This window comes from Vitis riparia, chromosome 7, assembly GCF_004353265.1.
Source record: "Vitis riparia cultivar Riparia Gloire de Montpellier isolate 1030 chromosome 7, EGFV_Vit.rip_1.0, whole genome shotgun sequence".
Lineage (NCBI taxonomy): Eukaryota > Viridiplantae > Streptophyta > Magnoliopsida > Vitales > Vitaceae > Vitis > Vitis riparia.
In genome coordinates, this window is record NC_048437.1 from 2269659 (window position 1) to 2282881 (window position 13223).

General features: G+C 36.8%; 1 protein-coding gene across 2 annotated transcripts; it reads left to right on the forward strand.

Annotated features, from left to right (window-relative positions):
• Positions 1-2412: 2412 nt before the first annotated feature.
• Positions 2413-11003, forward strand: LOC117918625 (farnesylcysteine lyase). 2 transcript variants are annotated; one of them, XM_034835412.1, is made up of 5 exons: positions 2413-2985; positions 3553-3726; positions 9038-9397; positions 9518-9693; positions 10256-10345. In XM_034835412.1, the coding sequence occupies exons 1-5, from the start codon at positions 2455-2457 to the stop codon at positions 10296-10298; spliced, it is 1284 nt and encodes a 427-aa protein (XP_034691303.1). In that variant the 5' UTR covers positions 2413-2454; the 3' UTR covers positions 10299-10345. The 2 variants fall into 2 exon arrangements, with proteins under 2 accessions (XP_034691303.1, XP_034691302.1); XM_034835411.1 differs by lacking the exon at positions 10256-10345 and adding an exon at positions 10370-11003 and having other exon boundaries at positions 2416-2985.
• The last annotated feature ends 2220 nt before the right edge of the window (positions 11004-13223 follow it).

Consider the following 13223-nt stretch of genomic DNA (forward strand, 5'->3'; position numbering starts at 1 on the left):
AGGGGCTCGAGTTCATGATGTAGAATCGCTCATATCATCCACAACCCTAAGCAGTTCATAACATCTAAAGGCCTGAGCTCATGGAATCCCGAGTCATTCATATCATCCACAACTCTGAGTTGTTCATCGCATCCAAAGCCCTGAGCTCATGACTTAGAGTATTTCATGTCATCAACACTTCAGACCTATGTATAGCATCTAGAGCCCTAAGCTCACGACCCGGAGGCTCTCATGTCAACCATAACCTTTAGCTTTTCCTAGAATCTTAAGGCCTAAGCTCATGACTTGGTGTTGTTTATGTTATCCACAACCCTGAGTTGTTAATAACATCTAAAGCCTTGAGTTCACAACCCAGATTCGTTCATGTGAACCGCAACCCTGAGCAATTCATAGTATTTAGAGCCCTGAGCTCACGATCAGGAGTCGTTCATATCGTCCACTGCCTTGAGCAGTTCATGACATCTAAAGGCTTAAGGTCATGACATAGAATCATTCATATCATCCATAGACATAACGGTTCATTGCAATAAGAAGACCGAGCTCAAGGGATCTCAAGTCGTTCATATCATCCACAACTCTGAGTTGTTCATAACATCTAGAACGATAAGCTCATGACCCGGAGTGGCTCATGTCATCCACAACCTTGAGCTATTCATAACATCTAGAGTCCTAAGCTCACGACTCAGAGTCGTTCATGTCAACCACAACCTTGAGCTCTTCATAGTATCTAGAGTCCTGAGCTCAGAAACTAAAGTCGTTCATGTCATCCACAACCCTAAACTTTTCATAGCATCTAGAGCTCTTAAAAGCATGGCACGATGTAATAAAATTGGAATTCATTATTTATTTAATGATGTTCTAGTTTCACTTTTATCTATCCTCATTTCATGTATTATACTTTATGAGCATTGTTGTTCTTTTGCATTGTACGTGATTTAGGCGCATTAGGAGTTGCATAGAAAATCTAAGTCATGGGTTCCTTGCAAATAGATGACTTGTTCACAACCAGTTCATGGGTCTAGGTAACTCATTAGAGGTTGTAATGCACCACCTCCTAATTAGAGGGATGGTTGGTCGTGGCTATCGGGATGAGTTTCCCATGGTGAGTGCACTAGTGTATATGGTTACACATTGGACAAGACCTACAATGAGTCATGACTTAAAGCTATCAAGTAGTCATGACCTCACCAAGTTGCTTCATTGTGTTATCTCTCAACCTTGAGAGAATATTAATTTTGTGTTAAAGTTATCAATGACTTTAACCTACAAATGAGATCCTAAGTTGATAAGATATTTCCTATGGATTGGGTCATTATTGATAGAAACCGGTAGCAATATATATTCTCAATAAAGACACCATGATATTTCTTAGGATTGAGACAGTGTATCCTCTTATTATGATCAACTAGAATTTAATTAAAAAATGGTAACTTGATTCTAAAGAATAAGATTGAGTAGAGCATACTTGAAATTGCGATGAACCCACTTTGATGGAAGGTACCCTTGTTTTTGCAAAATGTACGCATGATTAGGTTAATGGCAGTGGAGATGGAGAGTTGCAACCAATCCACGGCGACGTCTTTGCTTTGTGAAGCTAAGAGCTTGAGAATCACTCTGCATTTTGGCTTGGCACTCTGTCAATTACCCACGAGTATGTTATAAAAGCCAACAAATATAACTTACACCTCTATTATCTTTATCACAAGATTTGTCGCTCATATCTCAACTTACTAGGCTTGATTTTTGGGCCCTCGATTTGGGTAACTTTTGAGCTTGATATATTTGGATAATTGAGTAATGATATCAAGGGAATTGTTTGATTCACCAAGGCTATGTTTGGTTCCCATAAAATTTGAGGAAAAATGTAAGGGAAATAAAATACAAAAGAAATAAAAAATGATGGAAAATAAAAAATAAATAAATGTCGATAATTTTTTATTTTTTTTTATTTTTTACTTCAAACTCATTTTATTTATTTTAACTCATCAATATAAAGATTAAATAATTTAAAAATACATAAGTTTTTAATTAGTTTTAATTATATTTAATTTTCTTTTATATTTTTCATAGGACAACCAAACATGAAAAAAACATTTTCCTTTACATTTTTTTTCTTTCCTTTAGTATTTTTCGGAACCAAACATAACCCCAAAGGGTATTTGTGGGAGAAAATTTTAGACAATTTACAGGATATCTTATCTTCTCAGGAAAATGAATATAATTTTATTACTAATATAATTATTTAATAAATATAATTGTTTTTAAACAATGCCATAAAATATATTCAATCACCATTACAATAAAAAATTAATTATTATTATTTTATTATTATCAAATAATTAAAACTAAATTTAAATTAAAAATAATAGTTCATATGCCTTGCAAATGCACTTACCAAGCTAGTCTTACAAGAAGTGAAGAAGATTGGACTTACTAATCCTGTCTTATGAGAAGATGGAAGAAACGAAGCATGCTCAAGCAAAGATGTTATCAGGCTTGACTTTCTCAGTTTTCTTTCTCCTCTTTCACTCACCTATCTCCTCTGCCACCTCACCCCCGTCGCCGCCCATCGTCTGCATCGTCGGCGGCGGCATCAGCGGCTCATCCGTTGCCCACTTCCTCCGCCGGTACTCCCCTCATACAGCACTTACACTTCGGATCTTCGAGCGAAGCGGCGTCGTCGGAGGCCGGATGGCCACAGTCGTGCTAGCCGGAGAAACATTCGAGGCCGGGGCCTCAATTCTTCATCCCAAGAACTTCCACGCCGTGAATTTCACCAAGATGCTCAATCTCAGTGTGAAGACACCTCCTTCTTCTGAGTCCTCTTTGTCTCTTGGGATTTGGGATGGTGAGAAGTTTGTGTTCAAAACCCTAGATTCCAATTCCAAGTCTTCCATTGTTCAAAGAATTGTGGCAATTACCAACTCCGTGCTTATGTTCGTGCGTTACGGCTTCTCTCTCCTCAAAATGGATAGCTTTGTTCAGGTCTATTTCTCTGCTTTGTCTTTGTTCGGCTGGTGAGACATGGGAAAGCAAGGGGAAGAGAAATTTGAAACGTTTTAACCTCTTTGGTATGGAATAATCACTATTTTGCATTGACACGAGTGAAAATTATTCAGGAAAAAAGTTTTTAAAAATAAGTTATTTTTTAAAGAAGAAACAAATGTTGATTGCTTCATTTTTTAAAGTGAAAACAAGTGTTGATTGCTCCACTAAAATGTAAAATGGAAAAATTAAGCTCATACTAAGCAAATGTTTGGATCAAGATTAGGTGGTTGGGGATGTTGATTTCCAAATAGGGAATATTCAAAGATTCAACATCAAATTTCTTTTGTTCTCCTCCGGCTTCTTAGCAAGAGCATAAATACGCCTTTGTATTTTGCTGTTTGAATGTGTTGCGATATTTGTATGTATAAATAATGTTGTTGACTGTCCTCTTGGAAGTGTTATTCAAGCTTTTTTTTTTCTCTCTTCCATCATCTCTCTCTACTTATGTTTAAAGATCATTGGTTTAGCTCTACACAAATAAAGTTATGTATCTGTATGGTGCAGACTACAGTTGATAATTTCTTGAAGTATTATGCAAGCTTTGAGTCAAGACCGGTTTTTGAGACTGTGGATGAGATGCTTAAATGGGCAGATTTATACAATCTCACTGCTCGGACATTGCAAGATGAATTGGTTGAGGCAGGGTTATCTCCCTTGCTGATAGAAGAGCTTGTCACAGTGAGAACTCTGACTAATTTCCTTAGTTGTTTCTTGAATTAATCTTCCTGCATCTTTTGCTGGGGTGAAATTTGCTTTCTCGTGCTAATATTTTTGTCTTCTCTTACATCTTTTATATGCAGGGTTTAGTGTCATTTCTAGTTGTTTATAGAAGGTTCTTTACTAGGCAAGAACATTAGCTATGTGAGTGGTGAACCATCAAGGTTTGAGTGGAAAAGAGTATAATAGAGTGAAGGTAAGATGTAAGAGAAGATTGGAGAGTGGAAAAAAACAGGAGTGAAGATCCCAAACTAGAAGCTTGAGAGTCTTGGACAGTTTTATACTAATAGGTCGAATGCTTATTAACAATCCTCTTGTAAGAAAATGTTCCCTTCAAAGCAAGTCTCCTTGAGCTCTTCATATATGAGTCCCAAGAGGAGATGCCAAGCATTGGACTAGTCGATGGTATGTAGAACCTGGCGGATCTTAGCTTCATTGGTATAAGTACATTGCAGTTGTTAACACCGTCCCATGTGGGTTCCTTTGTCTCTCAATCCAAATGAAATAGACTCAACACGTGTCTAGTTTATCTTGCTTTAACTAGCCTCAAACCTTGGCCACAAAATAAAGACTCCCAAATCCACTACAAAAGGTGCATCCAAATTGTTTTGGATCCACAAGCTCTACTCCCAACTTGCATAGATTTAGCAATACCGGGGTGCTATGACCTCATATAGTAGGAGTTTCTTTAGGGTGTAAGGAAATGATTAGAGATGGTCTTGGAGTGAGGCGAGTTTGCTAGCTACCCTTACTTGGAAAGAGAGATATGGCTTAAAACTTGATAATGGGTCGTTTGGGTGGTGTAGTGTTGGTTTTTCTACCTCTACAAATTGAAGGGATACCTTCCATCTTACTTAAAGGAAGTAACTCGCTTTGCCTTGACAATTCTAGAAGGGAGTTTCCTTTACGTCTTAAGGAAGAGGTCCTATGCCCTATCTCTACTAGGATTGTTTTGTAGTGTATCTTCTCTCACATAGGTGTGAGCTAGGATGACCTTGCTTCTCCTTGAAAGGATGTTTATCTTGTACAACTATTTAAGATGTTAAATGTCCTCCCGAAGTGTGTTAGTTGGTGCTCATGCATCATTTCGACTTAGACTGAGAAGCAAATGATTGTAAACATGTGATGTGCATTTAAAAGGCATAAGATCCATCATCACACTTCAATTGAGAACTATTAAAAACACTTAGCAAACTCTTAGGATATCAAGACAAAACTAATTTTACCACATCTCTAATTAGTAATAGGAGTAGTTATCGTATGCATTTGAGCTTCACGATAGATTTCTCATTGATCATCTCTTGGAAAAGACTTAAAACCGCATGGCTATATTTTTAGCTTGGTTTTCACAAATTGAGACACCAACAAGAAAGTAAGTTTACTATAGATAAATCTTGCATTTCCCACTCAACAAGGTTATACAACCTCTCAAACCACATATCTTGCTTATCAAAGCTTCTCTAGTAAAGTTCAAGTCATATTGTTACGCAATAAGTCATGCCCCATGTCAAGAATCATAGTTAACAAGTATCGCCTACCTTGACGATCATTTTATACCTTGTGACTAGGAGAATGGAACTTGATTCTCTAAGACAAAGATGATCCCCTTCTTTAAGGGTGAGACTAATGTGGATAATTGATGTAGGACAATAGAAGCATTTTTTGTATGGCAGATAAATTGGGTAAGACAGAATTAGATGAGAAGAAAAGAAGAAATTAGAAGAGACAAAAAAAGATAGAAATGTATGAGAGAATAACAAAGAGAAAAAGAGAGACAGAGAAAAAGAGGATTCAACTTTCTTAATATTTCTCAAATAACAACAAAGAATTAATAATTCCCTTGCGTTGTTATAATCAGTCTTATTTATAGGCAATTCAAAAAATCTAATAGAAATAAAATATTGTTGCAGAGGAAATAAAATACTAATTCTAGTTATATGACTACTGCAAATGTGGGGAAAATTGTATTGTCTACTCTGATATCAATTTTATGCTCATGATTTTTCTTTGAATTCCAATATTGTGGTTTTCAAATTTCTATGAGCAAAAAAAATCACACACACACGCAAAGAATGAGTGAAGCTTCTAGGGGTGGAAAGAGTTGATTCGCTATTGAATCTAAGTCTTACAAGCTGCAAGTTGAGGTGGTAAGTGGCAAGTTGAAGGGGTGTATCTGGGAGGGATGTAGAGGAACCACTTCATGGGTTAGGTTTGGGGAAGTTAGTTTAAGTTGTTTGTTGGATGGTGTTGAAGCTTGCTGCGGGGATAATGGAAATAGAAGGTGGGTTCTTGATTGGGAGGAGGGGGGAGGAAATGTAGGTTGGAGCGTCGATTGAATGAGGCGGGAAGGTTTCTTCTCTGTTCAGTTTGCGATATTGAGTCCAAGAGGTATTGTGTGATCTTCCCAGAAGGAAGGGGTTTGTTAGGAGGCTGGAATATTCTGGTGGAGAAGCTGCATGATCTTGAAGTCGTTTCTTTGGTCAAGTTTCTGGATGCAGGAGGTTCAGTGACTCCTCCTGGGGAGAAAGGTTCGTTGTCAAAGACTTATGCGAAAATGGCAAAACCAAGGCCAGGGAGGATAGGTGATTCTGTTTGGTTGGAGTTAGGAGAAAGAGAGTTGCTAGGAGGGAAGGATCAGTTGGACCAGTGTTTAGTGGGCTGGTGGGGAGTGGATTTTGTTCCTGCCCCTGACCTGGATTTAGTGAGGAGTTGGGCGAGCCACCTCTGGTTGTTAAAGGGGAGATTGAGAGTGGCTTTTTTGGGTAAAGGGCTTTTGTTGTTTGAGTTTGAGTCTTTAAGTGAAGCTGAAAGGGTTTTGGCTAGAGGGAAAAGAAGACTCAAGGAGAACATTTTGCATCTTACAAGATGGAATCCAGAGGCGGGGTGTTTCCTGCAAGGTGCCGGCATTAAGGAGGCTTAGGCTTGGGTAAGGGTGGTGGGTCTTCCTCTTCACATGTGGAGTAGAGAGGTGTTTTATAAAGATAGGTGATGGGTGAGGAGGTTTTATTGCAGTGGATGAGTATATAGCTTTCTTCACGGAGTTACAGTGGGCGAGGATTTTAGTGAAGTTGGAAGGCAAAGAGCTACCCAGCTCTCTAGAGATTGTTGTGGGATCAGGTTGTTTTGCCATTCAGTTATGGTGGGAAACCATCCTAGTTTTGTCCAGGTGGTGTCGGTGAGCAAGAACTGCATGGCTGGAAGTTCCAGGGTTAGGGAAGCAATTGAGGAGAGGCCACAAGCTGATTATTGCGGTGATTTAAGAGAAAGGGTGGTGTTGGCTGAGGTACAAAGGGGAGTACAAGACGTGTCGTTGCATGAGGGGAGGCAAAATGGAGTTGGTGTTGATACTACTGTTGTTGCTATTGCTTCCTCTCTTCCCCTGAGCTAGGGTCAGTGGGTAGGTCTGAAAAGTGGAATACTGATTTGATTCCTGAGAGTAGGGGATAATGACACTTTTTTGAAATCGCTGGGCGGGTGCAGGGGCGGGTTGATTAGAGGAAGAAAAGGGAAAGAGACATTGGGCTCAGTGGAAGACCAATCTGTTATTAGGCTTGAGTATCGGCAAGGGGAGGGAGAATTGGAGGTGGGTTTAAGGCTCGTTTCTTTAAAAAGATCTTTAGTGGGCTGTGACGAGGGCTGGGCCCAGTAAAAGTGGTTTGGGGTTCGATGGCCCTTTTAAAGCCTCAGTTCTTCCCGTGGCTAACTTTGAAGCTAAGTCGCAGGAGGAGTCCCAAAGAGAAGCCGACGATGGTAGAAGGTCAGTCTCCGACATCCTAGAGGGGGACCCGATGCTCGCGCTGGCTCCTTTGCTTACCCAGACTGAGTCGACTCTGTTAAAGATCGCTAGGGCAGAGTTTACAAACGAGGCGCTATTGGAAGAGTCGTCGAGGTACGATACTCTTTCCCGTGGTTGTGTAGAGACCCCCTTTCTCTCTTCTACTCCTTCTTTTCTTTTGGGCCTTGGTAGTGAGGGGGTCCTCTGGCGAAGGTGGGTTGGTGCCGACATAAGAAGAGAGTTCCCTGGATTCTTTGTCCATCGTCTTGGCTGACGGCAGTGAATGGGAGATGGCAGAGGGAGAGGAAAAGGCTATGGATGAAGGGGGAGGGAGGGTCGTAGCAAAAACGGCTGTGAGCGTTGAATCAATGAATATTTGGAGCAAAATTGATGACTTTAGCACAATAAAAATCTATTCTCAACTTAGTTGAATTCCTAGGCAATATAAAGTCAAAATAGGTATATTAAAAAAAAAAAAAAAAAAAAAGATCTTAGAATGATAGCAAATTCCATTAATCTGTCTTAATAGTTTTACCCTCCATAAAGGGTTTCTATGAAAAACCAAAACCTCAAGGGTAGGTGCATGTTATATGTCAAATGCTCTTAGGGGAGAGGCGAACTTTTCCATGTTTATTAATCTACTACATAATGTAATGTCTTGTTTTATTGGCTATAATCACGCCCACCCTGTTATGCAAAATTCATGTGATCAAATAATTATTTGATATGGTACGACATAGAACCACAACATTTTATTATATTACCTGCTTAATCTTTCTGTTTTGAGATACCTAAAAAATTAATAACAATAGTTCTCTCTCTTTCCTGGATTGCACAAACCAAACATGGCCTAAGTTTAGGACTGTAGCTTTTTTTATGAGAGATCCTTTAATATTGGATGTGCACTAAATGAGAAGAACCCTGAATCACTCTAAACCTGTATGTTTTTTTGTGGGGAGTCTTATCTATTGGATGTGTACTGTAAGAGCACCACCCTGAACAAGTCTCTAGGATCCCAGTTCTTGCCTAGAGGAAAATGTTGGAGTTAGATGAGATTTTCAAATGTTGAAATTCCAAAATGACTAAAAAAAATTGGAGCAGGTACTCTGAAATTTCTGAAATTTTATCGAAGTTCAGAATTCTGTTTGTCTGTGAGGGTTGTCACTCATCACAAGAATCAATTATGGATCAATGTCAACTGTTGTATATGGGGAAAAGTAGACTATTATGTTTACTTCCATATCCAATGCAGTGCATTCAGTAATCTTGGACTGTAGTTGACTAGTTTCTGTGAACCTATATTTTGTCTGGGAGTTCTCTATGGGATGGACAAGGAAAGTCAAGCAACTCTCAATCCCATTTCATGCCAGTCCTAAATGAAAATGTTGGACTTCGATGAAACTTTGAAACACTGAAATTCCAAAATGGCTAAAAATTGGAAGCACATTTAGATTTGGGAAATTTTATCGAAGTACTTAATTCTGTTTATCTGTGCAGGTTATCACACGAATTAATTATGGTCAAAGTGTCAGCATCAGTGGACTTGCTGGTGCAGTTTCCCTAGCAGGATCCGGTGGAGGGTTATGGTCAGTTGAAAGAGGGAACTGGCAAATTGTTGCCGGATTGATTAATCATTCAGATGTTGTATTGCACCGTCATGAAGAAATAGAATCTGTTTCTTACCATGGAGAGTATTATGAGCTTAACTCCACAAAAGGAAACAGTTACAAGTGTGAAGTCGCAGTGATTGCTACTCCACTGGATGAGCTGAATATTCATTTTAACCCTCCAATTTCAATTCCTAAGAGAAAATTACAACACACACATGCAACTTTTGTAAGGGGTCTGTTAAATCCTGTGAGTACCCACTTTATTCATGTTCTTTTGTTTCTCTACTTCTCTCTTCACTTTTCTTCATTTATCTCAGTATTTTTTTTCCTCCCCCAGTCTCTCAAATCTTGATTTTCTGTGGTCAAGGCATATTTTGGCTTGGTTGCTGTATCAGAAATTCCAGAACTGGTGGGTACCTTGGAGGATCCCAACCTTCCATTTTCAAGCATATCTGTTCTCCGGAAACACGATGAGAAGGATATGTCTTACAAGATATTTTCTCGTAAACCAATGGCTGATGTGTTGCTAGACCGCATCTTTAGGTAACACTTCTACCTAGTCTATAACTGTTGCTTCCTTATTGCAGGAAAACAAGTCAGGATACCATCTAAAACTTGTATTTATGGAATTCCTTATCTATATTGATTAAATTGATTAGGTTTCTGTGGCCTGAATAGGGTGTTAAGGGGTTGAGGTCAAGATGAGGTCTGGATAAGAAGGCTACCGGAAAAAAATAAAATCCATCATAAGCTTGTTGAAATTTGGGTTCCGGTGAAAAATAAAAAATAAAACCCATCATAAGCTTGTTGAAATTGGATTTTACAATTGTGTTGAAAGAAATGCTTAACTGAACTCATTAACTGCTAGGGAGATCTAAAGGCATAAATCTCAAGCTTCTAAGTAGAGAATCAACTCAGCTTGGCAAGAGCAAAAATGCTGAATTAGCTGGAGATTTGACGGTGGATATCACAAATCAACTAGACTAGTTTATTGGCATATAATAACATTGATTACCTGTTTTGAGAAGCCTTCAAGATTAGAAATCGAGTTGTTCCTATCCATTGTTTCTATCAAGTAATATTTTGGTCTATGGTAAATGTTCAGGGGGACCAATCCAGTTATATGTCCTGGCATGTCATTGATTTAATATTAGTCTACCTGAGACCCTGGAAACTGTCAGGATGCTAATGTGTTTCCCTAAATGGTTCCATTTTCTAGTTTGAGGAAGGAAACAATTCGAATAAATTGGGGTGCGTATCCTCATTACAGTGCTCCTGAAGTGTTTGCGCCATTTGTATTAGACGGTCGACATTTGTACTACGTGAATGCTTTTGAGAATGCTGCAAGCACCATGGAGACAAGTGCTGTTGCAGCTGAGAATATAGCTCGACTGATCTTGTCCAGATATTCTGGTCTAATGCTCTCAAGTCCATCAAACTTGAAGAGCCCTGGCTCTGATGAAGAGGATTTGCATTCTGATCTGTAACTTATGCCTAATTATTGAATGTGACCTTGCTTCAAACCTTTTGTGTTGGGATGAAATTAATTACCCAGAAGATGTGTTACATCATGAAAAATATCGTACTTTGAATGTCAACTGATCTTGAAACTAAATGGAAGAAAGGTACAGAATAAACCCCTAGTAATAAATGTATCTGCTCCAGTGATAGCTCTGTAAATTTGAATTCAGTCTCTTGAGGAGGCTGCGTTTGTAAGATACAATGGAGAAGAATGCTTCTTGTTCTTTCGTTGCAGAACTTGGATATCTTAGAGTTACTTTTGGCAACACTGTCATTTCATGTTTATTTGGGTTTCTTTCACTTGATTGAATGGAATTCATTTTCTTTTGTTAGTGACTTATTGGAATGGACATTTTTATTTCGTGGAGAAAGATGGTTTGTTTGGGATTGATTTACAAAACATTTCTTTAAAATTGTTTTTGAGAATAATGTTTAAAGACGTACTTGGAGTATTCTCAACTTATTTTCTATGGTTCTAATACTTTTTAGTTTATGTTTGATTATCCAAAAAATTTGAGGAAAAATGTAAGAAAAGAAAATAAAAAATAAAAGAAAAGGTAAAAGAAATTAAAAAATAGATTTAAAATTAATAAATTATTTTTATATGTTATTTTCTATTTATTTAACTTATTAACTTTTCGATATAAATATGAAATAATTTTAAAATATCTAATTTTCTAACTAATTTTAAGAATATTTGTTTTTCTTTAATATTTTTTATAGTATAATCAAATTTGAAAAAAATATTTTATTTATTATTTTTTTTCTTGAAATCAAACACAACTTAGAGTTTATTGTGTATCGCAGAATGAAAGTTGTCATATGGTGATAATTCTACCAAATTAAATTATGACACAAGTTACATGGATTTCAAGTAAAGAGAAAACTAGTTGTCTTGTATTTAAATAAAGAAAATATACATATTTTAACAATGAAATTATAATTGATAGAATAAGCAAAAAATTGTAAGTTTGATAATTCAAAATAGTAATTATCAAGTGTTATTAAGAAAAAAATTGAAGACTATCAAATAGCCTTTAAATCTCCTTCAATATTATTTAACTAAATAACAATATTATAAAGAGTTAAGACTACCAAATATAGTCTTCCAAATCTCTCTCGATATATACTTTAATTAAAGAATAGTATTTTTAAGGAAAAAAAATACTTAAATATAGTGCTTTCAATCCCTATAAATAGTGCTCATTCTAAAGCTTTTAGCACAATCAAGAAAATAATTCAAAAAACAAGAGTTGAAAAGGAGTTTTTCAATAAAAAACTAAAATTTCTTCAAATCTACAAAAGAGAGTTCAACGAACTTTCAATTTTTTCAAAGTGTCTTCAAATTGTTAAGATCTTCAAAGCCATAAGTTTTAACCTTTAAGATCAAAATCTATAAAATATATTTTTTATTTGAGATCAAACTGCTCAAGTCCTTAGTTAAAATCTTCAAAAAAAAGACATCAATGAATTTTCAAATTTTTCAAAATATCTTCAAATTGTGAACCTTATCAACCTTTGATTTGGATATTTTCATATCAAATTCTAATTGATGTAACGAATCTAAAAATCTTTGCAATCTTCTACCATATCACTCCTTCAAACCTTGGCACTATGTAGAGTGGCTACATAACTAGTCTACATGGTTATAAATTAGATAAGACATGATGAGTAATGACATTGGTTATTGGGTAGTCATGTGTTAGGATTAAGCCCCTAAAAGCAAGTCATGATATAACAAAGTTTAACTATCCCCTTGTTATCCCTTTGTTGCATTGACATTGATTTGAACATTTAGCCTATATCATTTGCATTGTACTTGGCTTAGGTGTATTATGAGTTGTACATGGTATACAAGTCATGAGTTTCTTGCAAGATATTAAGTTGTTCACAATTGGTTCATGGATTTAAGTAATCTAATAGAGACAGTGATGCACTACCTTCTTGTAAGGATGACTTGATTTGGCCATTAGGATGGGGTTTCCATGGTAAGTGCATTAGTGTGTATGACTTCACATTGGACAAAACCTATGGTGGATAATGATGAAAGGTTATTAGATTATTATGATTCACTTAACTACTATGTTGCATGGACTCTCAACCTTAAAAAGATATTGAGTTTTGTGATGAAATCAACAAGAAACTTCGACCTAAAGTGGTTGTATATTTCTTACAAATTGGGTTACTATTGATGAAGACTGTTGACAACAAGTATTCTCAATAGAGGCATCGTAATATATCATGGGATTGAAACAATATGTCTTCTTGGGTATTCCCAAGGACATGTGATCATGAAATTTATGGTTGTAGTAATTCCTTTAATAGAATTTAACATATGCTCCTTGAAGTTAGAGTATGTCAGTTAATTAGATAATAAGAAGATTTATAACTCAAGGATTTGAGAAGTAATCTTGATGGGTTGATAGCACTACCCCGTTAGATTGCAAACATCAATTCATAGGGAATTTGCATGCAATGAATAGTAGGTCATAACCCAAGCTTTGTCTTATCATAATTTCATTGGATATTGGATGACAATGTGGTAGTTTTAG